This window comes from Borostomias antarcticus (assembly GCF_949987555.1).
Source record: "Borostomias antarcticus genome assembly, chromosome: 7".
In the NCBI taxonomy this organism is placed as follows: Eukaryota; Metazoa; Chordata; class Actinopteri; order Stomiiformes; family Stomiidae; genus Borostomias; species Borostomias antarcticus.
This window is the reverse complement of record NC_140240.1, coordinates 19,659,647-19,686,924: the sequence shown is the minus strand read 5'-3', so window position 1 is coordinate 19,686,924 and position 27,278 is coordinate 19,659,647. Positions and strand designations below refer to the sequence as shown.

The following is a 27,278-nucleotide window of genomic DNA, read 5'->3' as shown; positions in this document are numbered from 1 at the left end:
ATATTGCCGCTGGCTAGCCCCTGTGGTGAAAGGAGAAGCAGCCTCTGGTGTAAGTCTTCTCCTGCCAGTACATAGCCTCTCCATCACCAAAACTCCTGTCAGGCCTCCGCGTGGCCATGTACTTGCGGCTCCAGGCAAACGTGGCAGGAGATCTCGGAGCTGCAGCGGTTCCCAGAGGTGTGATGTGCAGGCCCACAGTGTGGATACGTCCTGGCATCACCCAACCACTGCCCCACTGCCTTGTGGGTTAGTCTGGGAGGACAGAAGGCTAGGGGAGCACACCCTGAGAGAAAAACAACGTGGTGGCAGCACGCGCAGGCAGACCTCGACAGACTGAGGGACGCAGTTGTCTGCAGCTTGGGAGGGGGCTGATTGTCTTGGGCCTCCCTTGCCAACAGAGTTCACCCCTCTACAGTCAAGTAGTGCTATTGAGGATTGTGCACCCCCTGTGGCACTTAAAAAACTTCTCTGTGCAGGTCTCAGTGACAGAACATCTGGAACCAACCCAACCAAGCCTGGCGGCGCTGTGGTGTTCGGTGTCGGGGGCAGGTTTGAATGAACTGGAAGCTCCTAGTCAGACCCCTACACGTCAGTGGCACAAGGCTATTATGGTCACTAGCAGCTGGAACTGGAGTGGCAGCTGCTCTCGGCAGACCCCTGTGCGACTGAGCAGCCCTATTAAGGACCGCACTGCTCACCCCAACTGGGGAAGGGCCTAGAAAAGGTGGCTCAAAAATTGCCCACTCAACCCACTCCTGGACAGGTTACCGTGCCTGTCGGGATATTCCATACTGCGGCCGAAATAAAATAGCAATAATTCAGAAACTGGCATCATGGAACATCAGAGCCCTCCTGGATTCCAGTGGCAACTGTGACACACCTCATCGCAGAACAGCGCTAGTTGCTGCTGAACTGAGGCGGTACAACATTGATATTGCTGCACTGAGTGAGACCAGACTTCTGGATGAGGGATCCCTGAAGGAAGAAGGATGCATGGTGTGGGACTGGCAATCAAGAACACCCTTCTGTCAACACTGACTGAAACACCTGTCGGCATCAGTGAAAGGCTGATGTCCCTCCGTATCCCCCTTGCGAAGAAGCGCTTTGCCACCCTTCTCAGTGCTTATGCACCAACCATGCCATCTGAGAACGAGGTCAAGGACTGTTTCTATCAGTCTCTGGATGAGACACTCCGTCGGATCCCCAAGACTGACAAGATCCTCCTGCTTGGCGACTTCAATGCTCGGGTTGGCTGTAACAACAGGGTATGGAGTGGAGTGCTTGGTGGACACGGTATTGGTCAGGCCAATGCAAATGGCATGAGACTGCTCACTCTCTGTGCTGAGCATGATCTGACCATAACAAATACACTGTTCCAGCAGAAGAACAAATACAAAACATCTTGGATGCATCCCCGCTCTGGCACCTGATCGATTATTTTCATTATGAGACGCAGTGACATCAACAATGTTCTCATAACCCGGGCCATGAGAAAGGCAGAATGCTGTACCGACCATCGTATGATTGTTGCCAAACTCCACATCTCGGTGCGCCCACCCTCGCAGCTGCAAAAATCCAGCAAGAAACGACTACACTGCATGCGGCTAAAGAAGGCTGAGGTGCGAAATGAGTTCCGCAACTCCCTAGCTGAGAAGCTAAGGGAGCTTGAACCTAGCCTGAGCTCGGAGGGTCCCATGGACCAGAAGTGGGCCTCGATCAGCTCCTCACTTTATGAGGCAGCAGCTCAAACTATTGGCTACAGTCAAAAAACATGAAGACTGGTTCGATGACAACTCAGACACCATCAGGAACTTGCTGGACAAAAAGCACAAAGCACATAAGGCCACCCTAAACAACCCGACATCCACATCACTTAGGCAGCAGTGGCAAGCAGCTCGCGGGGAAGCACAAAAAACCTTGCGGGCACTGCAAAATGGATGGTGGACAAGTAAGGCGCATGAGACACAAATGTATGCAGACAAAAACGATATGCACAATTTCTACAATTCTGTAAAAAGCATCTATGGCCCCAAAACTGCATAGTTACTCCATTGAAAACAGCAGATGGTCAACACTCTTGAAGGACCAAAACCGGATCTTGTTAAGGTGGGCTGAACACTTCAATGTCCTACTCAACCAACACTCTTCTACAGACCAAACCATCCTGGAAGAACTACCTGAACGCCCCCCCGCTGAGAACATCCCGGCTGAACTCCTGAAGGAGGGAGGGTACCTCTGTACCAGGGCTCTCCATCAGTACATTCTGAGGGCCTGGGAAGATGAGAGTATCCCCCAACAGTGGAGGGATGCCAACATTGTCGCCATATACAAAAATAAGGGTGACAAGTCTGTCTGTGGCAACAGCAGGGGGATATCACTGCTTTGTGTTGCTGGCAAGGTTTTGGCCAAGGTGATGCTGCAGAGGCTCATCAACACCATCACAGAGGAAATGCTACCTGAGTCAGTGCAGGTTCAGGAAGAACAGGAGTACGGTCGATATGATATTTACAACACAGCAACTTCAGGAGAAGTACCGGGAACAACACCAAGACCTCTTCATGGCCTTTATCAACCTCTCCAAGGCCTTTGATACAGTGAACAGGGAGCTCCTATGGAGTGTGCTCACTAAGTTTGGCTGTACAGGGGTAAGACAAGGGTGCGCTCTGGCACCGTCTTGTGGCACCGTCTTCCTCCTATGTGTTACCCAGCTTCTCCACAAGGAGCTTGAGTCTAGCAGTGGTGTTGCAGTGGATTTTAGACTGGACGGAAACCTCTTCAACATCAGGAGGCTACAAGCGACCACTAAACTGTCCAGAGTGCGGGTCCTTGAGCTGCAGTATGCAAATGACTGTGCTCTTGTGGCACACTCTCCATAGGACCTCCAGGCCATCCTTGCTGTGGTTGTTAGAGCCTACAGCAGGATGGGTCTGTCAACCACACCAAGACAGAAGTGGTCTACCAGTGGAGTTCCAGTACCCCACACACCCTGCCTGCTTTCACCATAGACCACAAGCCACTAACTATAACTCCATCCTTCAAGTACTTGGACAGTATCCTGTCTGAAGACTGCAGCATTGGCAGCGAGATCCAAAACCGGATCAAACAGGCATCAGCTGCCTACAGGAGACTACAGCGCCGGGTCTTCCAGAACAACAACCTCCACCTGCACACCAAATTTTCTGTCTACCAAGCTGTCTGCATCACCACCCTCCTCTACAGCTGTGAAGCATGGAGCACATACAGCCGTCACATCAACTCCATGGAGCACTTCCACTTTGGATGCCTACAGCGTATCCTGGGCGTCACCTGGCATGATCATATGCCTCATACTGAAATACTCAAGAAGACCAACTGCAGGAGTATCGAGGCCATGATCACCCAGCACCAACTGCGATGGCTTGGACATGTGATCCGGATGCCCCAGGACTGACTGCCCGGCAGAGTGCTGTATGGCCAGTTACACCATGGCCAGCACTTGGCAGGAGGGCAGAAAAAGAGGTACAAGGACCAGCTGAAGACCTCATTAATGAAATGCAACATCAGGCCTGAGGACCTTGAGGCTGCTGCTGCTGACCGTGACTCCTGGCAGCAGAGTTACCTGGAAGGAACTCACAGGCTGGAGGAGGACAGGACTGCCAGAAGACAGCAACGAAGACTCAGGAGGAACACAACCATGACTGCCGGTACCACTGCCCCCAGCACAACTTACACATGTCCCACCTGCAATAGAACATGTGGCTCCAGGATTGGACTCTTTAGCCACCAAAGAACTCACTGTTAAGGACATAAGTTGACGTCATCATCAGATTCGATGGACAACCATAAACAGTGTGTGTGTGCGCGTGCGTGCGCACGCGTACACACACACACACACACGCACACAAACAAACACTGAGAATCAGTCAAAGTACTAGCCTTGATAGAGCTGTTAACAAGCTGCTGTAATATAGGTCCAAAGAAACACTTTTCATTGAACTTGAACTGTAAAAGTCATCCACCCTCTCCTTCACAGGCACTCATCCATACTCATCCATACTTAAACATCTGTAAGACTCATCCATACTCTTCTTCACAGGCACTCATCCCCTGGCCAAGTACATGGCATCATTTGACGGCAAATTCAGCAACATCTTCATGGACGCCGGCTGGAGGGATCTGTTTGGACGACTCGAGGCCCCGACATCAGGTACAGAACACCAGTGTCATTTGTTACCACATACTTCCCCCCAAACTGAGCTGTAGAACACCTGTCCCTAGAATATTTCAGCATTAGCTGCTAGGTATCTAAGAATATCTCAGCATTAGCTGCTAAGTATCTTAGAATATACAGTATCAGCGTTAGCTGCCAGTAACGTAGAATATCTCAATGTTAGCTGCTACTGTAGGTATCTTAGAATATCTCAGCATTAGCTGCCAGGTATTTTAGGATATCTCAGCGCTAGCTGCTAGGTATCTTTGAATATCTCAGCGTTAGCTGCTAGGTATCTTAGAATATCTCAGCGTTAGCTGCTAGGTATCTTAGAATATCTTAGCGTTAGCTGCTAGGCATCTTAGAATAACTCAGTGTTAGTTGCTAGGTATCTTAGAATATTTCAGCTTTAGCTGCTAGGTATCTTAGAATATCTTAGCGTTAGCTGCCAGTAACTTAGAATATCTCAGAATTAGCTGTTAGGTATCTTAGAATATCTTCGCGTTAGCTGCTAGGTATCTTAGAATATCTCAGCGCTAGCTGCTAGGTATCTTTGAATATCTCAGCGTTAGCTGCTAGGTATCTTAGAATATCTCTGCGTTAACTGCTAGATATATTATCTCAGCGTTGGCTGCTAGGTATCTTATCTCAGCGTTAGCTACTAGGTATATTATCTCAGCATTAGCTACTAGGTATCTTAGAATATCTCTGCGTTAGCTGCTATGTATATTATCTCAGCATTAGCTGCCAGGTACCTGGAAGGAATATGTCGTCCATCTTGTTTTTTGTACCACCCAGCCAAGGCATGCTGTAGTATATAGTGTCGTCCATCTTGTGCTTCCCCCCAGACAACATTGATGTGGCGGGCCGTGTGTCCCAGTACCTGGCCGGAGCTGCCGTCTCACACCAGTGCCCCATCTCTGAGGCCATGCTGACCTACAAACAGAAGAGGTATGTGTCGTATGTGTGTACATGTGTGTGTGTGCCTGTTTCCGTGTGTGTGTGTGTGTGTGTGTGTGTGCGCCCCTGTTCGTGTGTGTGTGTGTGCCTGTTTGTGCATGTACTTGGAGTGGATGTGTGGGCATGGGTGTGTGCAAGAGTGCAGTTGAATTAATGTAATGAACTATGCAAGTATGTATGGCCTCTCTCCAATGTTACCTGTTGTATACTCCAGTGACACTGGAACACACGCTGTCATGTTCTCCTTTCAAAACTTTTATTTAATCAATACATTCTCTTTATCAGTTTGGTTTTTCAAAAATACACCGATTTCTATCAAGTGTGTAATTTTGAACAACACAAGCATCGGTATTTTCAGCTGCAAGCTTTAACTCATTCACAATCACAACATTTGCTGTAAATCAACCACCATGAAGGGGACGGCACTGAATTTCATGCAATTCATCATAAATACACGTATCTGGTACTTTAATATCTCATGTATGTCACTGAACAACTACAACAACAACAATAACTAGTCAAATGTTTCTACACTGAGTTTCTCTTCCCTTTTTTCTTTTATTTGCATTCAAGGAAGCGAAGTTTGTATTTTGATTTTTACATCAGGTACCTTACACGGCCTTTCGTTGTTGTCCCCCCCGCCACCTTCCTGCTGCATTGCGTCCCTCGATCTAACCTTCGACCCCTTGTCTAAACCCACTCACAACATGTCTGCCGTTGGTCTGACATCTTAACCTCACTGTGGTCCACATCGACCCCCTTCCCTCCTGGTTTGAGTTTCTGTTGTCTTAACCCACCGTGTGTCGTTTGGTTTGGCTTGGGTTTGGTTTGAATGTTGAAATAACGTTACTACAACACCGGCGTTCTCATCGGGTTGATTCAGGCACCTGAAGAAGCCAATCTAGTCGATGTGAATTGTGGCGATACGAGGATTTGAGTCTCACTATTTGAATTGATACAACCTCATAGCGTTGTTGTGGTATAGCACAAGCAAGGCTCGAAACAGGAGGAGAATAAAATGGAGGTGAGTAAACTGCAGGTGAATCTTCATATTCACAGGCTTTTACAATCCTAGTCCCCTGGACATAGGCAGTTCTAAGGGGGGGGCAGGGCAGTGCCCCTGTAATATTAAGCCTGGACCCCTCTGTGGTGAATATTTAAACCTTGCGCACATATGACAGCTCATTTTGGACAATGCAGGCAAAATTCATAGTAGCTACTAGATATAAGGTATAAATGGGTATTTTTCCCAAAAAATATGAATCTGAATTATGACCTCAAACAACTATGGCATCTTTTGTGGCAGACACAATGCTTGTTCATAAAAGCAGACAAGCTAATCCAGCACAAATTGGTGCATAGAAGATTCACGAGAATCCAGGAAATAATGGGGGGGGGGGCAGAAGTAACGTTTCATGTGTCCTTAACCATATGTGCAGCACCCTGTTCCAGAAAATAATTTCATTTGGTTCCCCTAAAATCACATGAGGCCCTAGCCTGCCCACCCTTGCTCTCCCACAAACTGCATAGATCAAAGTTAAATGTCAGCAAAAAAACTGAGCAAAAAAAAAAGCTGGTTCTTTAAAGGGGCGCAATCACGCTTGTTAAGTTAATATTATTTGTATTAAATACCAAAATGCTGTCTGTAGGCCTTTTTAAAATCACTGTTGGTGTAGCCATTTCCCCACAAGGAAGATGGAAGATTGGAAATCACAGAGAAACTTCAAAGGGCAAACCAGTCCAGTGACGTCACTGGACTGGTTAGCCTTTGAAGTCTTTCCGCGATTTCATGTTTCATGTAGGGACATACTAGGCTACAATGCCAGTGATTTTAAAAAGCCCTACACACATAATGTAAGTATTTCATACAAATAATTTAAACTTAAACAAGTGTGACTGTGCCCCTTTAAATATTGACCATGAATGTTCAAAACTGCTAAGATGTTCATAGTCTTCCTATGACTAAATCTTCCATAAAGACATCATTATGCCACATTTGGCAGTGCTAGGAGGTGGGACTTCATATAACATCAAAAATATGAGTTTGCCTTTGACATCTGCAAAGTCCGGCTTCATAACCATGTGGCGTGGGTTCGTCCTTATCCGTAGAGTTGTCCGACTCAGTGTACATGAACAGGAGAGAGTCTTCACCCTAGTCATGACTCCCTGGACAAAGCCTCACCCCTCATGACGTAACCATCACCATAGGACTGGCATAATGTTCCATGATACCCGCACCTCTCCACCTGGTCACTGCTCACAGTGGAGCTTACAACACAGTGGCTGCTTGTGGGTCGGTCGGCCGGAGGGTTGTAAGACCCTATGATCTCTGACCTATGCTCACGGCCCTCTCACAGCATGGCATCATCGTCCCTGGGTTCAACCCGCCATCACACATTGGATGCTGCCTCGTCTCATTGGCACCAATCAGACGCATTCCGCTCTTCCTTGTGAACCCATCAGTCCTTCTGCCACCCGGCCGTTCTCCCCCAGTGTGCTGCATGCTCCTATCGGACTAACCTTCTCCTTCTCTTCCAGCCCCGACGATGACTCCTGTCAGAAGTTTGTGCCGTTTATCGGGGTAAGAAAAGACGAAGCCAACTGGCTGCTCTGGTTCTTTAAAGGAGAATGCTCGTTTTTGACAACCTGGACCTTATTTACGGCATATTATAAGACGTTTGACTCACCGAGATAACTTTGGTGTAATTCGGAGGCCTGTAGAAGAAATGGAAAATCCAGCGCAAGCCAAGTATATCCATGTAATGGCGCCGGACGGGGCACCGAGAATGCAGCTTCTAAAAAAATCTATTTTCTGCCGCGAAACGGTTGTTTTCATCAATCTATTTTTATGAATCGCTAGTTGTGCTTCTGTTGAAGAAGTTCTGATCTTAAGTCAAAAAAGGATTTGCCAAGGTTCGCACAAAAAGGTTCAGTCAGATTTATTAAGAAAACAATACGATTGCAAAAGGACCTCAGGATAAATCACAGAGTAGTTCATCAGAAAGAAGTGGCACCTCTTGGTCAGCGCGGCCTTTATTCTCAAGCAAAACACAGGTATGGCGCTTTTAGGATGTGATTGGCTAACCCATTACACGTCATATGAAATGGCAGGCGTGGCCGAGAATACAGACATGTGACATGAGAAAAGGCGACAATTTCTTGGAGACAAAGGGACAAAGGATGGTTATTCTGGAGTAGACAGAGTTCTAGGTGTGTGTGGACCTCCTGGAGGTCAACGGTTGAGGGAGGTGGTGAATTACAAAAGGAGAGAGAGGACCAAGGTTTGAGGTGTTTGGAATAGAAAGGTCTTGAGGCCAGCTGTAAATTCTATGACACTTCCATAGAGCGAGGGCTTGTTATGGTTTTCACATGCCTCTGTAATATGATCTTTAGAAACGTCTTTAGAAACGAAATAAAGCTTCCCCACTTGCTCCAGCACGCATGCGCACAGCGCGCAGACTGACTATTCTCCGTCTGTAGGCTACACTCGCAGCTCACATTCTCTACGCTACGATCGGCTTCCATCATCTTCTAAATCCTCAAAATCTGGTAAATCATCATCATCATCATCATCATCTTCATCCGCTTATCCAGGGTCGGGTCGCGGAGGCAGCAGCTCCAGCAGGGGGCCCCAGACATCCCTTTCCCTAGCAGCATCAACCAGCTCTGCCTGGGGAATCTTTAGCCGCTCACAGGCCAGTGCGGAGATGTAGTCCCGCCACCTAGTCCTGGGTCTACCCCGCGGCCTCCTCCCAGCCGGACACGCCTGGAACACCTCCCTAGGGAGGCGCCCAGGAGGCATCCTCACTAGATGCCCGAACCACCTCAACTGGCTCCTTTCGACGCAAAGGAGCAGCGGCTCTACTCCGAGTCTCTCCCGGATGACTGAACTTCTCACCCGATCTCTCAGGGAGACCCCAGCCACCCTCCGGAGAAAACTCATTTCGGCCGCTTGTATCCGTGATCTCGTTCTTTCGGTCATGACCCATCCTTCATGACCATAGGTGAGGGTGGGGACGAAGATAGACCGGTAGATCGAGAGCTTTGCCTTTTGGCTCAGCTCTCTTTTCGTCACAACAGTGCGGTAAAGCGACTGCAGAACCGCACCAGCTGCTCCAATTCTCCGGCCAAACTCCCTCTCCATGGTTCCCTCACTCGTGAACAAGACCCCCAGATACTTGAACTCCTTCACTTGGGGTAAGGACTCATTTCCTACTCGGAGCGGACAGGCCACCGGTTTCCTGCTGAGAACCATGGCCTCAGATTTAGAAGTGCTTATTCTCATCCCAGCCGCTTCACACTCAGTTGCGAACCTATCCAGAGAGTGCTGGAGGTCGCAGGCAGCTGATGCCATCAGGACCACATCATCTGCAAAAAGCAGTGACGTGATCCCCAGCTCACCGAACTGCAAACCCTCCTCCCCCCGGCTACGCCTCGATATCCTGTCCATGAAAATCACAAACAGGATTGGTGACAAAGCGCAGCCCTGGCGGAGGCCAACACCCACCGGAAAGGAAGACGACTTACTGCCGAGGACCCGGACACAGCTCTCGCTCTGGGTGTACAGGGATTGGATGGCCCTAAGTAGGGACCCCCTCACCCCATACTCCCGCATAACCCTCCACAAGACCTCTCGAGGGACCCGGTCGTAAGCCTTCTCCAAGTCCACAAAACACATGTAGACAGGTTGGGCAAACTCCCAAGCCCCCTCCAAGATCCTTGCGAGAGTGAAGAGCTGGTCGGTAGTTCCACGACCAGGACGAAATCCGCATTGTTCCTCTTCGATCTGAGGTTCGACTATCGGCCGGACCCTCCTTTCCAGCACCTTGGAGTAAACTTTCCCTGGGAGGCTGAGTAATGTGATGCCTCTATAATTCGCACACACCCTCTGGTCCCCTTTTTTGAATATGGGGACCACCACCCCAGTCTGCCACTCCTTCGGCACTGACCCAGACTTCCACGCAATGTTACAGAGGCGTGTCAACCAAGACAGCCCCTCTACACCCAGCGCCTTCAGCATTTCTGGACGGATCTCATCAGTCCCTGGGGCTCTGCCACTGTGGAGTTGTTTGACTACCTCAGTGACCTCCTCCAAGGACATTGACGACCCCCCATCATCTTCCGGCTCTGCCTCGTTCGTAGAGGGTGGATTAGTCGGGTTCAGGAGTTCATCAAAGTGCTCCTTCCAACGCTCAACAACCTCCTCAGTTGAGGTCAGCAGTGTCCCCTCCTTGCTGTATACAGCTTGGATGGTCCCCCGCTTTCCCTTCCTGAGGTGTCTGATGGTCTTCCAGAAACACTTTGGTGCCGACCGAAAGTCCTTCTCCATGGTTTCTCCGAACTCCTCCCACACCCGCTGCTTTGCCTTGGTCACGGCCGAAGCCGCAGCCCTCCGGGCCAGTCGATACCCTGCAACTGTTTCTGGGGTCTCCCGGGCTAACATATCCCGGAAGGCCTCCTTCTTCAGTCGGACGGCTTCCCTCACCACCGCTGTCCACCACGGTGTCCGAGGGTTACCGCCCCTTAAGGTACCTATGGCCCTCAGGCCACAGCTCCCAGCCGCAGCTTCAGCAATGGAGGCTTTGAACACCGACCACTCATGCTCGATGTCCCCAACCTCCACAGGGATGCCTGAGAAGCTCTGCCGGAGGTGGCAATTGAAATCTCTCCGGACAGGGTCTTCCTCCAGACGTTCCCAGTTCACCCTCACTACACGCTTGGGTTTTCCAGGTCTGTCCAGAAGTTTCCCCCGCCATCGAAACCAGCTCACCACCAGATGGTGATCAGTGGACAGCTCTGCCCCTCTCTTTACCCGAGTGTCCAAAACGCATGGCCTCAGATCAGATGATACGATAATGAAATCGATCATCGACCTTCGGCCTAAGGTGTTCTGATGCCAGGTGTACTTGTGGGCATCCTTGTGTTCGAACATGGTGTTTGTTATGGACAAACCGTGACTAGCACAGAAGTCCAACAACAAAACACCACTCGGGTTCAGATCGTGGTGGCCATGCCTCCCAATCACGCCCCTCCAAGTTTCTCCATCATTGCCTACGTGCGCATTGAAGTCCCCCAGTAGGACACTGGAGTCCCCTGCAGGAGCCCCCAAAAGGACTCCACTCAGGGTCTGCAGGAAGGCTGAGTACTCTGAACTGCTGTTCAGTGCATAAGCACAAACCACAGTCAGAGTCCCCCCCCCCCCCACAGTCCTAAGGCGCAGGGAGGCGACCCTCTCGTCCACTGGGGTGAACTCCAGCACAGAGGCGCTCAGCTGGGGGCTAGCTAGTATAGCCACACCTGCCTTACGCCTCATACCGTGAGCAACTCCGGAGAAGAACAGGGTCCAACCCCTATCCAGGAGTTTGGTTCCGGCGCCGGTGCTGTGCGTGGAGGTTAGCCCCACCAGGTGTAATTGGTATCGCTCCACCTCCCTCACAAGCTCCGGCTCCTTCCCCCCCAGCGAGGTCACGTTCCATGTCCCCAGAGCCAGCCTTTGCCGCCCGGGTCCGGTCCGTAGGTGCCCCCCGCCTTCACCGCCACCTAGTTGGCAGCGCACCCGACCCCGACAATTCCTCCCGCGGGTGGTGGGTCCACGGGACGATGGAGGAGGAGATGGTGCTTCCACGTTGCTTATTCGGGCTGGGCCCGGCCGGGCTCCGTGGTAAGCCCGGCCACCAGGCGCTCGCATGCGGGCCCTCCGTCTGGGCCTGGCTCCAGACGAGGGCCCCGGGCTTCCTCCGGGCCGGGTCTCTCTTCCTTTTAGTTGTTCTTTCATCAGGATTTTACCTGTAACCCCAGGTAGGGGGGCTAGGGGGTACTACCACTTGCCCAAGGTGGACCCCCAGACTAGTGGAGGGAAGGAGGCGTCTTACTTCTCCATTCTAGTTTTGCAACTAGCCACTGCCGCACAATCTGGTAAATATTCAGCCATATTGCACACAATATTCCAGGCACCAACAAGCTGATCGTAGCGTAGAGAATGTGAGCCGCGAGTGTAGCCTACAGACGGAGAATAGCCAGTCTGCGCGCTGTGCGCATGCGTGCTGGAGTGTGGTATATTTCAGTTGTACACTTTTGGGTAAAAAAGTACTTCAGGAGAAAAATGCGGTCAAATCAACAATTTATTGGGCAAGCCTTTCACATGGGGTCAAATCTTCGGCAATACTAAAGTTCACAAGGTGGTATCCGAGTTTATATGTCCTGGCTTCAGGCCAGGTTTCACAAGACAAACAAATTTACATACAAGGGATGTTCATTAACACAGATCTGATCAACTAGTCTTGTAATTGGTCAACAGGTCACTGAGCTCTGCCCCCCTTCGGACATGGGGCAATTTTGGGTTCTTTCTGTGTCCTCCTAAGATCACGTTACAACTGTAGACTTCAGAAATGTTATCTGTATTGACTCAGGGACAAAGGAATGTTTACTCAGGACAGGGCATCTGTTGTCATCTACATGTTAAACTACTTAAGTTAACACAGTTCCTACTGAAGTGAAGTTTATTCATTATTCTTAATAAAATGATTACTACATGAGAGTAATACAAATGTATTGATGTAATACAGTATGTTACATATCCCCCCTTCGAGGCGTCTTAACGCCACGACACAAAAAACCTTAAACATAACAAACAATACCCAAATTACACACAAATAACCAAATCATCACACGGCAGTAAAGCAAATCGGGGGTCAGAGGTTACTAGCACATAGCCCCATCGAAAGAGAACAGTCCTCAGCGCTGTCTCATATCCTCTCCCCATGCTGGAGCAATCTTCAGACATCAAACCCCCAGGGGACTTCTTTGACACCCAGAGAACAATGTCCGTAGCAAGATGGTAAGCTCACCCTGTCAGAACCAGGGAGAATACTCCAGGAATGTCCAAGAACGACCCTCAAGTCATTCGTGACTCCACACAGTTCATAGCTTCATGCTGGCGAGGGGCAACCACTCCTTGGTCGCCCACACAATGCACTCCAGGAAAATCTGAAAACATCAACACAAAACTACACAGAAAACAAAACACCCTAACCAAGGATATGTGTACACACACCCGAATCAGTAACACAGGTGAAATGTAGACACCCTCAAGCTTGATTGAACAGAAACCCTAAACAGAAATCATATAATGCAAAATATTTAGTAACCTCTTGTTCCTACATATATCAGAAAGAGATAGAAAAGACAAACAAAAGTTAACGGACAAACAACAGGTTTCAGGCAATCCCCAGGAAAGCACATCCAGGCTCCTCAAAGAGCTGCCTCGCCCAGGGTCCATAGCATCTGAAAAATAACACTCAACACAGACTGGGGTCAATAGCAGAGGGGAAGGCCTAAAGCCAACTCCTCCCAAAAACATCATTATTATGTGAATGAAATTCATACAGTAGAATGAATAAATGAACAGCTTATGGCCATTCATTGACTATTGAAACATAAACTCCTAAATCGAAGTAATAATGATATAATAATTAATAAAAATAACCTAAACTCAAACATCTATTCAAAACCCGTCAGACTTCTGAGTTCGCATCAATACCTAAAAGATCATCCTCAGAAACATTCTCAACATCGCTCTTAAGACTCAAAGGCTCTACATCTATTTCATCATAGACTTTAAAAACCTTCACCTGGTGATGTAACAATTATCTATCCAGCTTAACTTCACTATCCGTTAAACAATAAACCATTTGAATTGACTAAACAGCTTTGTAAACAATATCTGAACAGATGTTATATGAAACCATAACTGAATACTCCTACTATCATAAATTCCTGTAATAATCTTTCAATATTTCGCATCATACATTCTTTCTAAACAAGAACGCAATAACTAAACATCAAAACATCAACAACCATACAACACACATGACTTTTTGTTTTTGTTTTTTTAAACAAAAAGATGGTTCATACTCCAGAGTCTATATTCAACTAACTTGCTTCTATAATAATCTTCTCGAGACAAGTGTTTCTCCAAAATGTCACAGATGTAATAAAAATATTCCTTATCACTTCAAATTCAGTAATGAACTCAGGCTCAGAGGTGACAACGTAGGTTATCACCATTATCACTCTTAAAAAATCGTCAACACTCTTGTAGTGGTTTGTACTGTGGGGTTCAACTCTCTGTTCTTCTGCACCGTCAAGGTTATGATTGTCACTGTCACTTATTTCCTTGTTGTTTACTTTCTTCATGCACCTGTAGTCTCCTGCATCACTGTCCATCAGACGTTGTATTTCACAGCACAGATCCTTCCTTGACCTTCTAGCCATGTTCACTTCCTGCCTGACTTCTCCTTTCCTTCAACTGCACACGTCGATCTGGGGGACTGTCATCATCATCAGTCCCACTCTGTTCTTTATCCTCTTGATAGTAATAGGCGCTGTACCTATAGTCACAATAGTAAGACTGTACTCCTCTACTCAGCTTCAATGGAGATCAGCTGTCTTTTCTTCCGGCTACGAATAGCCATTTACCGCTTTCAACTTTGTTCTCCATTCATCTTCTTTCTGTGATTGATCTCGGTGACTCATCCAAACAGGTATAGACCAGAATCTCTTGATTTTCTCATTGCACCTCCTGACAGTGAAGACACACCTGGGCCCTAGGTGACATAGTCCTCCTGCCATCGGGTTATTCCTTCTTCATCCCGGCTGGTCTTAACCCTCTAGATTGAGCTTGTAACTTATCATCCTCTGATGACATGACTCTTGACATTGCTTGGAGCTGATGACATCTATCCAATGACATGTTCGACTTCCTCTTCACCCCCCCCCCCCTTTTTTTTTCTCCTTTTTTTTTTGAATTCTTCAGAATTAATAATCTCCCCATGTCTGAGGCTGTTGGAAAACAGGGAACGGGAGTGAAGATTGCATCATTGGTTGTTGTTGTCGTTGTTGAATCTGTGATTCATTCTGCAAAACAACAGCTTGTTTCTTCTCCTCTTCTATCCATTTTCCATTCAATAACTGACTTTGAGTGAGTTTCCTCTTCAGCTCAGCATCTTGTTCCCTCAAAAGACGTCCCTTCTTCCGGTAATGCTCCACTTGATGGGCAATATGATCAATGTAGATGTTCTTCGCCATCGATCCCAGGCCAACCACTTCCGCCAATTTACACCTCACAGGCTGAGGCAAGCCTTCTTGGAGCTTCTGTCGCAGCACAGCGCGCTCCAACTGGTGCTCCTCAGGATCGTTTCCCATGAAATCTCTCCACTGTTGATAGGCTCGTGCCACATATGCTCTGGGATTCTCTGTTTCACCTAAGGCGTCGGAAATGATATTATCTGAATGTACATTGGTAGGGTACATCTCCTTCAGTGTCCTCCACAAACGTCCTCTATTGGCAGCGAAAAGTTCAGCATCATAGATCGCTGTATGAACATATCTTCCCATTCCAGCCTTCTCCAGAATTTCTTCCATCGGCTGCACTCCTACTACTGAAGACAAGATCCTCTTAATGTCACCCATGGCGAGAGAGATGCCTTGTGATAGCTGATCAATCTTCGTTGTCCAAGGATGGGCGCCGTCTTGGAGAATTGGCAGTTTATCCAAGATTGCAGACATGTCACTAGCCTGCCAGGGCTTGTAGTTCATATAAGCACCACTAATCACCACCGGAAACATCTTCCCGTCACTTTTACTCTTCCCTTTTTTCTTCTTTTTTGATTTACGTGTGCCTTCCGATTCACTTTTCTCCTCCGGTTTACTGGGTCTTGGACGAAGGTCATATTTTTCCAACTCCTTTTCCATATGACGTGTTTGTTTCTGCATCTCTGACCGAACTGCAGAGAGATTCCTCAATGCATCCTCCAAATGAGACACATCATCATCCTTTTTAGCTGCAGACAGTTCAGATTCGAGTTCAGCCTTTGACGCGTTAATGGAATCCAACTTCTTTTCCATATCTCTCAGCTCCTTATTCACCTGTTCCTTGGACTTCGCACTATCATCCGAGTCAGACTCCTCGCTCTCTTCTTCACTACTGCTACTAGAGTCTGTTTCTTGGCCCTTTCTTCCTCTCCTCTCAGCACGTGCCATAATCTGTCTAATGCGCTCATCATATCCTCCAATATCCACTCCTTCCTCTTCTGAAGAGCCACTGTCACTTTCATGTTTTCCCTTTTTGCTTTTCTTCTTCTTCTTCTTTTCAGCTGGTGTCGGAGGTTGATCTAATTTCTTGGTTTTGCGCTTCGCATCAGGATGAGTTACAATGGTCGTTCTGGCATTTCCCGTCTGCATAATGTCATTATTATCATCTTTGATTACATATCTTCCCTCAGTATTTAACACGGGTAGCTGTGGATAAGCCTTAGTAGTTTCCTTCTGAGCTTCATAAGGAGGCGGGGTCAAGACTGGAGCCGTATGGGAGAACGGCGCATCAATTTCACTCTGCAGTATGTCTGTCTTGTTATTGGCCTCCTCTATTACGATTCGGGCTGTGGTAGCTGCTGCCTCCACAGCTGCTTTCTGTCTCCGCCCTGCTTTACTGAACAATGTCAAGACTGCGAGTTCAGTATCTCTTTTTTGTTTCCGAGCCTTACCTTGTCTTCCCGTCTTCTGGTGAGCCTTGTATGCCTCAATCAGAATGCGCATGTTTTGAATGAGTCCTTCATCAAAGCTTCCTGAAGACGGCCAAGGCTGTGACAACTCAGACCATCTCCGTGCCCAGCTTTTAGATATATCACCAATGCCCTTCACTAGTGGATCATCGCGTTCGAGTTGTTCCACCGGTGTGAGCATGGGCACGTTAACACCTATTACAGATGGCATCTTGAAATCCTCACAAATTAATAAACTGTTAACAATTCAAACTATTAATAGACTTCTTAAGAATCCAATACTATAAAATGAAGCTTTATCAATTATGTAATTAATAAAGAAATGAACACTCAATCACTCACGGACATGGGAATCTTCTTGCTCTGACTAAACTTCCTATCCAGATCTAATCTTGCTCAATCTCGACCCTAGTCTTCAGCACAGGGAGCGATCGGTCCCATTTAAGCACTTTTAATTGCTACAAATTAAAAACCACAAAGCCTGGTTTGACGCAAGCTAAGGGTATTTTGCACCAGAGGACAATCCCCTCATTAATCGCTGTATGCCAGAAAATAATAAATTAAAATAAAAAAGATTTTGGCATACACATCAAAATGTATACGCCACTTTGCCTGTACGCAAGTTGAGGCCACTGTCCGTCCACTCACAGTCCTTTCACACCACAATATGCAAAGCATAATATGTGTATGTAGATATATATCACTCTACTTAAAGCAAACCCATAAACCAATGCTTATTCTATCAAAGACAACCAAGGCACCTCTAAACCAACTATCAAACAGACCATTAATCACTCAAAGACCACAAAAATCAACACCAAACCATCTACATCCATTTATAATTAAACACCATAAAAACCATGTATCCTTATTGCCAAATCAAGTAATCAAACCAAATTACATCACCATATCATACAACAGAAAGCCTCATGCATATCAACAACTCGAAACAATTAAATCAGGTGATCAGTCTAGTTCAATTAATGAGCATTAATCAGCAATCAAGCTTACTTTTTGATGGATGGTTTTTGCAAAGAAGTCCCTCTAAGACGGATGGATGGTCTGGGATTGGTGACTGGTAAGGACAAAAACTATTCCGGATATAACTGCAAACAGATTTACTCAAAGGGGAAAGAAAAATTAATCACAAAGCAATGATAATTTAAAAATATATTTGCTATTAACAACCCATTATTCTAAAAATCAAAAGACTGTCATGTATGATAGTAAACACTAGATGGCAGCACTAGACAACCTAATATATTATACCTGCCATATACTTATAACAACCACTAGTGGGCGACATTGGACCACAGAGGTGAGAAGGATGAAAGATTTATTTATATATCGCTAAAATATAGCTAATGCTACACCGCTCCTCAATTTATTAAGATTGAAGAAGGGTTTCATTAATAAAAGTTATAATTGACTAGTGGATTGCTGCTAGGGTTTGAGTGCTGAGTAACCGATGTCTCGATCAGTGTCCACCTGGCCCAGGTTCAGCATCCACTTATGAATTGATAAATTAATATTTAACCTAATCCAGTCGTCCCATACACCGCACGACCCACTGGATGAATTATCTTTCCCTAATTTCTAAAGAGAGGAAAGAGAGAGAAATTAATGTGAAAGAAAGAAAGAGAGAGACAGATAGATAGATAGATAGATAGATAGATAGATAGATAGATAGATAGATAGATAGATAGATAGATAGATAGATAGATAGAGAGAGAGAGAGAGAGACAGTTGGGTGACTTCACTCCGTCCGCACAAGACAGCACAACCCCCCCTAATAGGCCAGTGAACGCGTTTCACTGACCCCCCTTTCACAGCTGTTTTATGAGGGCTAGGAATTTTGCTGCATGAACGGACATACAGCCTCACCCATAGAGGACAATTAAACAGAAATACCAGCAAATTGTCTTTGCATTAACTCAACTTTCAAACATACAATGGATCCAACCAACAAACACCAAACCACAACTTTACTCAAAACACAAAACCGCAACACACGCTCTCCACACGCTCTCCTCACGCTCTCCTTTCACACCGACACAGCCCCTGTGTCTCCTCACACAAAAGATCAAAGGCTCCACACACGCAGCCACTTTTACACACGTGGAAGAGAGAACAAAGGATCTCCCTTCCCTCACACATTCATTCAGAACGTAAGAATATCAACAAATAGTATCTACATTAAACTAATCTCAAATATACAATGGACCTACTAAACAATTACAAGAAACACGAAAGACAGAATGTAGCAGACAGCCAGACACACTTTAAACAATAGACACACGCGGAATCTCCGGTTTAGCCGCGCACACACAGTACCTTAATTTCCTTTTCTCTATACTAATATGCAAACTTATGCATTTAATTTAACCGGCTTTCTTTATAGACATTGAACTTCACTAAGCTCAAGTCTTCACCAAACTTGCGCAAACTTATGCGTCTTTTCAAACCTGCCCATAACAAACCACGCACCATCAAATGTGCATTGGCTTTTGAACAGATTTCGCACAAACTTGTGTCTTTTTATCAGTTTCTTGACCTGAACTTACAAGTCAGCGCAAACTATGCGTCTTAATTAGCCTACACAATTTAAATCTATTCTCCTTATTTATTGGAAGTTCTTTATGGCAATAGCAATCAAATTTTTTGGCAAGACAATTTTACCTCGAAAAGGCAATGCAGTGTCCTTTTGTCCCTTGTCGTCCTCCGGCCGGTAGGTTCACAGGAGAAGCCGCGGTCCTGCGTATCTCTCGAAGGTCTTGACAAAAGATGCTATTATCACCATCCCGTCCCCCGTCGCCAGAAATGTGGTATATTTCAGTTGTACACTTTTGGGTAAAAAAGAACTTCAGGAGAAAAATGCGGTCAAATCAACAATTTATTGAGCAAGCCTTTCACACAGGGTCAAATCTTCGGCAATACTAAAGTTCACAAGGTGGTATCCAAGTTTATATGTCCTGGCTTCAGGCCAGGTTTCACAAGACAAACACATTTGCATACAAGGGATGTTCATTAACACAGATCTGATCAACTAGTCTTGTAATTGGTCAACAGGTCACTGAGCTCTGCCCCCCTTCGGACATGGGGCAATTTTTGGTTCTTCCTGTGTCCTCCTAAGATCACGTTACAACTGTAGACTTCAGAGCTGTTATCTGTATTGACTCAGGGACAAAGGAATGTTTACTCAGGACAGGGCATCTGTTGTCATCAACATGTTAAACTACTTAAGTTAACACAGTTCCTACTGAAGTGAAGTTTATTCATTATTCTTAATAAAATGATTACTACATGAGAGTAATACAAATGTATTGATGTAATACAGTATGTTACAGTATAGTACAGTATAAAAATATACTACAGGAGCAAGTGGGAAAGCTTTATTTCGTTTCTAAAGACGTTTCTAAAGATCATATTACAGGGGCATGTGAAAACCACAACAAGCCCTCGCTCTATGGAAGCACAACTAGTGATTCATAAAAATAGATTGATGAAAACAACCGTTTCGTGGCAGAAAATAAATTTTTTAGAAGCTGCATTCTCGGTGCCCCGTCCACCGCCATTACATGGATATACTTGGCTTGCGCTGGATTTTAAATTTCTTCGACAGGCCTCCAAATTACACCAAAGTTATCTCGGTGAGTCAAACGTCTTATAATATGCCGTAAAGAGGTTCAGGTTGTCGAAAAAGAGCATTCTCCTTTAACTCTGGTCTTTGATGGCCTCTTGATGTGATGGCCAATTTTGTAGCCTGGCAACAACATACCTGTTTTAATCAGCTGTTCATAGTATTAAACGGGTGACCAGGACAAATGGATTCAAGTGTGTTCATGCTGGATCAGCTCCTGCAGAACCAGGGCTGCATTCAACTTCGGCGAACAGAGGCAAACGTTTGTGGCCAACGTGTTTTCTTAAAACGGTTAAATTTGTATGATATTGTAAAGACCCTCTATAGGCTAAGGCTCGTTAATAGCTCCGTTTAAGGAGTTAACTTTCTGAGTGTTGTGGTTAGCGAGTCAGGTTGGGGAGTGTGGGATCGATCCGCGCTTGGGGCGAGTTCAGTATGCCCCCCCTCCCCTGTTTGCAATGTATTTTGGATTGAATCCCGCTAATTAGTACATAGCGTGCTGCAATTCAATGCATTCGTCCAATCGTCCAATTCAGCTTTTCCTCAATCCAGTGTCCATTTTTGTTCACCTTTTCAGACCATTCATTTATGTTCGCAAATGTTTGCGGCAACCACAACACAAAGCTAACTGGAAAAAAAAGTTTAAAACAGTTTCGCGAATGTTTGTCATGTTCACTGAGTTTGAACATAGTAGCTTCTCTTCTTCCTGGTGTGGCTGATGTCATATCCCTAACCCTGAGGGTTTGTTGTGTCCCCCCTCCCTCGCCCTCCACAGCTGGTGAAAGTAGGCATTGTGGAACACAATCTCTCAACTTCAGGTAAGCGCTCTCACTTCCTCACCTCTCCCCGTTATGTACTACTGACTGTGTGTGTGCGTGTGTGTGTGTGTACACACACTACTCTATATTAGCAGTGCAAATAGAGATGAGCAGCACCCATTCCAACTCGATTGGAACTTGACTCCTTTAAACGCTTTAGCTTCACATTCGTGCGGTGTAGTCCGTCAAGTCTTACTGTTCTCTGAGAGTTTGCGTTCCAGGGTGAGCATTCTGGCAATGTTGTTATCCTCTTTACTGGATAGTTTACTAAGGAGAGACTGTAAGTGTTTGTGGAGGGGGGTCAGTGAGAGACCTTGGGGTCTGGGTCAGATGGCCATGCAGCAGAGACAGGTGTGGAGGCCATTAACTCTTCTAACACCTGCAGCCAGCTCTGGGCTCCACTGTACTGTGAGTAACCCTTTATAGAAGGTATGCAGTTGCTCAACCATCTACCAGCCACTCAGATGATTTATCCTTTATCTAAGCAGGTAGAAATGCTGAAATAAATATAGATTTGAAACAATTTAACAATAGACAAAAATACACAAGAAAAGGTGCATTCTTCAGAAAAACAAGTACATTCTTCAGAAAGCAGTTCAGACAGCACCCTGTTGAAATTCCCCCTAGGGACTCTAGGGACTCTAAAGCCTTGGTTATACTCACAAGCGGACAGCGGCGGACACCACGGACATGTAGTACTGTAGTTCTGTTTACACTACTTCCTGGAGTCTTCTTGGAGGGGACATGTTCCAGCGCAGTAGATCGGTGGCAGTAGATTATAGCATCGTGGTCACAAAAAATAATTAAAAAAATGGAGGCATGCAGCTACGTGCACATGGGTACACCCTCTGAGGACCCAAGTGCACCCTCGCGTGAAGTATAACCAGGGCTTTACTCTAACCAATCAATCAATCAATCAATCAAAGCTTTATTTGTATAGCGCATTTCATACCCAGAGGCAACACAATGCGCTTTACAGAGAACAAGGGAGGTGGGTATACGACCCACCCCTACACATGTTATATTCCATATAACACCTTCTTCAACCTCTTCCCCGATTCTCTCACCAGTGGACTCGGACGACGCCACCATGGTTAGCGTCAGCATGCTGGGCTCCCCGCCCCCACAAACAGGCACGCCTTATGGGAAGGACCTGGCCGGCACCCCTCCCCCCTCCCCCTCGGTCTCTGCCTCCCTTTCTGCAGCTGGGTATGTACGGTCACAACAAAAGCACTTCACTAGCTAGAGAGTGGTAAAGCCTACATACAGTTTACATCAAGTACAAGCTAACGTCATGCCGTGTTGTTGTTGTTATTTGTTTATTGTTTATAATAAACATGAGATTCATTATGAGTGTCACAAATGTGTGTGTGTATACATGTACATATCATAGCTAGATGCATTATATGTTCAGAATCTATAGTTCATACATTCTATAAGTACTTTATTAGTGGTTTCTTCCTCCACTCTGCGGACCCTTTACCAACCTCTTTGTTGTCCACTGTCGGGGGGTGAGGTGATGGACTAGCCCTAGTCTGACTCAGCGGATGGAGATTTTTGGAGATGAGCCTTGTCATTGGGAAGGCGGGAGAATCTCCCTGTGCCTCCCAATCCATGGCGGTGGGGAGATTCCCCCCCCCCCTAGTCATCGCTGTATCCGGGGCTCAGCTCTGCCCAAGATCAGATTGTCAGATTGTGATTGGTTTAAAGAAATGCAGCATATGCCCCCCCCCCCCCCCCCATCTCTGAATGGTCATGAGTCCAGCCAGACCTTTCTCCAGCACTGGCACAGTGTAAACGAAGCGTGAAGATTGGTCTGGCTATGAGAGAATAGACTTAACCCTACCCTTGACCCTCTCTGTTCCCTGGCTCCAGCTCTCCGGGGTCGGGCGGTGAGGTGATGGGGCTCCAAGTGGACTACTGGACGTGTCAGGGCGTGGAGAGGAAGAAAGAGGGCGAGAGGAGGGACGCGGGCGTCAAGAACACCCTGAAGAGCAACTTCCGCTCCCTGCAGGTGTCGCGCATCCCCAGCGGGGGCGAGCTGGCGGCGCAGCCTGGCATGGCCATGACCGTGGTGGTGAAGGAGAAGAACAAGAAGGGTGAGTGGGCCGGGCCAGGCCAGGCTATACCAGAGCAGGCTATACCAGGTCAGGCCAGACTATACCATGCAATACCAGACCAGGCTATACCAGACCAGGCCAAGCTATACCAGGTCAGACCAAGCTATACCAGGCTATACCAGGTCAGGAGAGGCAGGCCAGGCTATTAGACCAGGCCAGGCTATACCAGGCCATGCCAGGCCAGGCTATACCAGGCCAAGTTATACCAGACCAGGCTATACCAGGCTATACCAGGTCAGGAGAGGCAGGCCAGGCTATACCAGGCCAAGCTATACCAGACCTGGCTATACCAGGCTGTACCAGGTCAGGCCAGACTATACCAGGCTATACCAGGTCAGGCCAGACTATACCAGGCTATACCAGGCCAGGCTATAACATGCAATACCAGACCAGGCCAGGCTATACCAGGTCAGACCAAGCTATACCAGGCTATACCAGGTCAGGCCAGACTATACCAGGCTATACCAGGTCAGGACAGGCTATACCAGGCCAGGCTATTAGACCAGGCCAGGCTATACCAGGCCAGGCTATACCAGACCAGGCCAGACTATACCAGACCAGGCCAGGCTATACTAGGTCAGGCCAGTCTATACCAAGCTAGGTCAGGCCATGCCAGACCAGGCTATGCCAGGTGGTCCTTTCAGCGAATGGGTTTTCTGTGGCGGACGTGACCTGTGAACTGTGATCTGTGTATGCCGAAAGCCTCTCATCCTAACTGTCTCTGTGTGCCTGTTCGAAAACGGTCACTCATTGTTCTATACTAAAGATACCTCTCTCTCTGTCTCTCTCTCCCTCTCTCTCTCTTTCTCTCCCATGTGAACAATAGTCATTTTTCTGAGTAAGAAGCTGAAGGAGAAGGAGGTGGACTCTAAGAGCCAGGTGATTGAGGGCATCAGCAGGCTGATCTGCACTGCCAAACACCAGCACACCATGCTGAGAGGTAACGGTTGCACGTGCACACACACACACACACACACACACACACAGCACTTGCCCTCACCTTCACATCACATTCCAGTTGTGTGAACAATCTGATCCGTCCCAATTATACAAGACGAAATTCACTGATCTTCAGAAAACGCAATGCAATATTTGTTTTCTATTTCTAGTTTTCTCTTCTGAAATGATATGTCCCATATCAAATGAACGTCTCTCTCTCTCCATCTCCCTCTGTCTCTCTCTCTCCATCTCTTTCTCTCTCTCTCTATCTGTCCCTCTGTCTCTCCCTGTCTCTCTATCTTTGTCTCTCTCTATCTCTCCATCTCTCCCTGTTTCTCTCCATCTCTCTGTTTCTCTCTGTCTCTCTCTCCGTCTCTCTCTCCATCTCTCTCTATCTCCATTTCTCTCTGTCTCTCTGTCTATCTCTCATCTCTCTCTGTCTCTCCATCTCTGGCTGTCTCCCTCTATCTCTCTCTCTGTCTCTATCTCTCTCTCCATCTCTCTGTCTCTCCATCTCTCTATCTCTCTCTCTCTGTCTTCTTCCATAGTCTCCATCGATGGGGTGGAGTGGAATGACGTCAAGTTTTTCCAGCTGGCCGCCCAGTGGCCCACGCACGTCAAGCACTTCCCCGTCGGCATCTTCGGCTACACCAAGCCCATGTGACCCTCCACACAGAGCTGGCCGCTCAACAGTTCACTGCCATCAACATCCAAGAGCTGCTGGCCCCTCAACGGTTCTTATACACAGACAGAGAGCCAGAGCGGGGTGGGGTCCATTCCATTCTGATAAGTTGCTCCCTTAATCTGTTGCCTACCATCTTAACTTGGTGGGAGTATGCCAATATGGGAATGGGTCCCTGAGTCTTCTGATACAGTAGGTCCAAGTGTAGTTTTAGCCGTTCGTTGAGCTTTACGCCCGGGTTCAGACCGGAATGCGAAAAAGCCGTGAAGCGCAGCCAAAGTCAACTGTATTTATATACTGTAGCGCATGTTCATACAAGCAAATGTAGCACACAGTGCTTTACAGAATGAATAAAAGCATTGCTTATTAGTAGATGGTATTTAAGAAAAATAAAATAAGAAAATAAGACAGGACGAAACATATATGGTTAAAGAGAAATAGTAAAAACAGTTAAAAAAATAAATGTTAAAAAATCACCGCACCGCAAAAATGCACACCACAGCGATAGTTTCGCCGTCTGGTCTGGTATTTTTTTCCTGTGCGCCGCGAGCATTTTTGTGTGAATAAAGTGCAGAGCAGCAGAATAGCTTGGGGACCTGCATGGAAAAACACACCTCTAGTGTGAACAGCCAGGCTCCTGCTCTTCTGTTCTGAACAGCCAGGCTCCTGCTCTTCTGTTCTGAACAGCCAGGCTCCTGCTCTTCTGTTCTGAACAAACAGGCTCCTGCTCTTCTGTTCTGAACAGCCAGGCTCCTGCTCGTGTGAGAACTGACGCTTCACGGCGCTTACGCGTCCAGTCTGAACGCGGCGTTGGGGTGTAGAAACAGGACATTTCGTCACATCTCTTGAGGTGTTCCAAATGTTTGCAGTGCTCCAATCTATCTAATGAGTTGAGATGACATCTAGAAGATGTGTGTGTGGTTCTTTATCCCATGAATATGAAGATTATGGTGAAAGTCACGTCAGTTTGGAGTTGGGGCTGGTAGGTTTCCACTACATACAGGAAGTACACATCTGGACCATTGTTGAGGTATGAAAGAAGCTGACAAGCTACATTTTAAAGCGAACTGTCTTTTAAAATGTAGTCCTCTGGCATTTCTGCCTGCTGCACTCTCTCCGTTGTCGCCTGCAGGTAGTTAAAAGCTGCGATCAGTGATTTTATTTTACCAACATTTCAGCTAGATGGCATTAAGAGACTTGTTTACAAACGAATTGCTAACGCAAAAGGCCAGAGCCATATAAGGCATGGGGGGGCGGAGCAAAGGCACAACATAGATTTTGACAACTTAGGCAGAAATGCTGAAATAACAACAGACAGGCGAAGGGTAGGGATGAGTCATTGAAGTAGGACTCTGTGGCTCCATGAGACAATCTGATCTCAGGTGGTTTTAATTAGTTTTGACCATGTGAATAAAATCAATGATTGCAGCTTCAATGAAACATAAACAGATAAAGATGCAGGTAGTTTAATGGAGTAGTAAAGGGAAAATGCATGTTTAGCCCTGTTTTAAGGTTACTTATGATCATATACAATGGTTCAGATCAAAACGTTGACAAAACTAGCAATTTTGAGAAAGTCTGATAATTGCTCTACCACTGTTTTGGTCATACAATGGATGTTGGTGGACACCGTGAAAAATCTTTCAAAAACATGTTAAACTCTCGATTTCAAAGACAAGAAACTCACCGAGGGGGTAATTGGTGTCCGTTGGTGTTCTGACATCAAATTCGCCGCAAAGTATGAATCCCGTAGGGTTTTATTGATCATTTTCTGAAATCCATTGACTTGTATTGAAGCGACCGTTGTAGATGTGTAGATCAATCCGCAGAGGGGATTCAGGAAGTGGAACTACTTACGGTAGCTATTGTTATTGTTTATGTTGCTAGGCTACCTAGTTTGCAGAAGTTTACACACGTATGTGCTGCGACTAAATAGTTCTATGCTAAATATTTTAAAAAGCCTTTCCAGATGAATTAGAATCTTACTTTATGGCGAATTATATGTCAGAACGCCAACTAACACCTCGGTGAGTTTCTTGTCTTTGAAAGTGAGAGTTTAACGTGTTTTTTTAATGATTTTTCACGGTGCCCACCCACATCCATTGTATGACCAAAACGGCGGTAGAGCAATTATCAGACTTTCTCAAAAGTGCTAGTTTTGTCAACATTTTGATTTGAACCATTGTATATGATCATAAGTAACCTTAAAACAGGGCTAAACATGCATTTTGCCTTCACTACTGAAACACCAGTAGATGAAGATGGGACAACTTTTCAGTTTAGACCCCACCCCCCGAATCAAGGCTGCTCTGACCAAGCAAAAAAAACACACACACCCTATTCCACTTCCTGTGGAAACCGTTGAATTT

At 46.6% G+C, this 27,278-nt stretch overlaps 1 protein-coding gene across 1 annotated transcript in view; it reads left to right on the top strand.

The window, feature by feature from the left end:
• Positions 1-24,891, top strand: part of LOC311311422 (phosphofurin acidic cluster sorting protein 2) — a gene marked incomplete at both ends in the record, with an annotated part of 86,132 nt that extends 61,241 nt beyond the window's left edge. The window contains 9 exons of the mRNA XM_084441131.1: positions 4,076-4,186; positions 5,038-5,140; positions 5,723-5,755; positions 7,688-7,730; positions 21,126-21,168; positions 22,239-22,377; positions 23,044-23,267; positions 24,115-24,228; positions 24,776-24,891. Of these exons, the coding sequence (XP_084297257.1) occupies positions 4,076-4,186; positions 5,038-5,140; positions 5,723-5,755; positions 7,688-7,730; positions 21,126-21,168; positions 22,239-22,377; positions 23,044-23,267; positions 24,115-24,228; positions 24,776-24,891 (926 nt within the window). The remainder of the gene's footprint in view (positions 1-4,075; positions 4,187-5,037; positions 5,141-5,722; positions 5,756-7,687; positions 7,731-21,125; positions 21,169-22,238; positions 22,378-23,043; positions 23,268-24,114; positions 24,229-24,775) is intronic.
• Between the last annotated feature and the right edge of the window lie 2,387 nt (positions 24,892-27,278).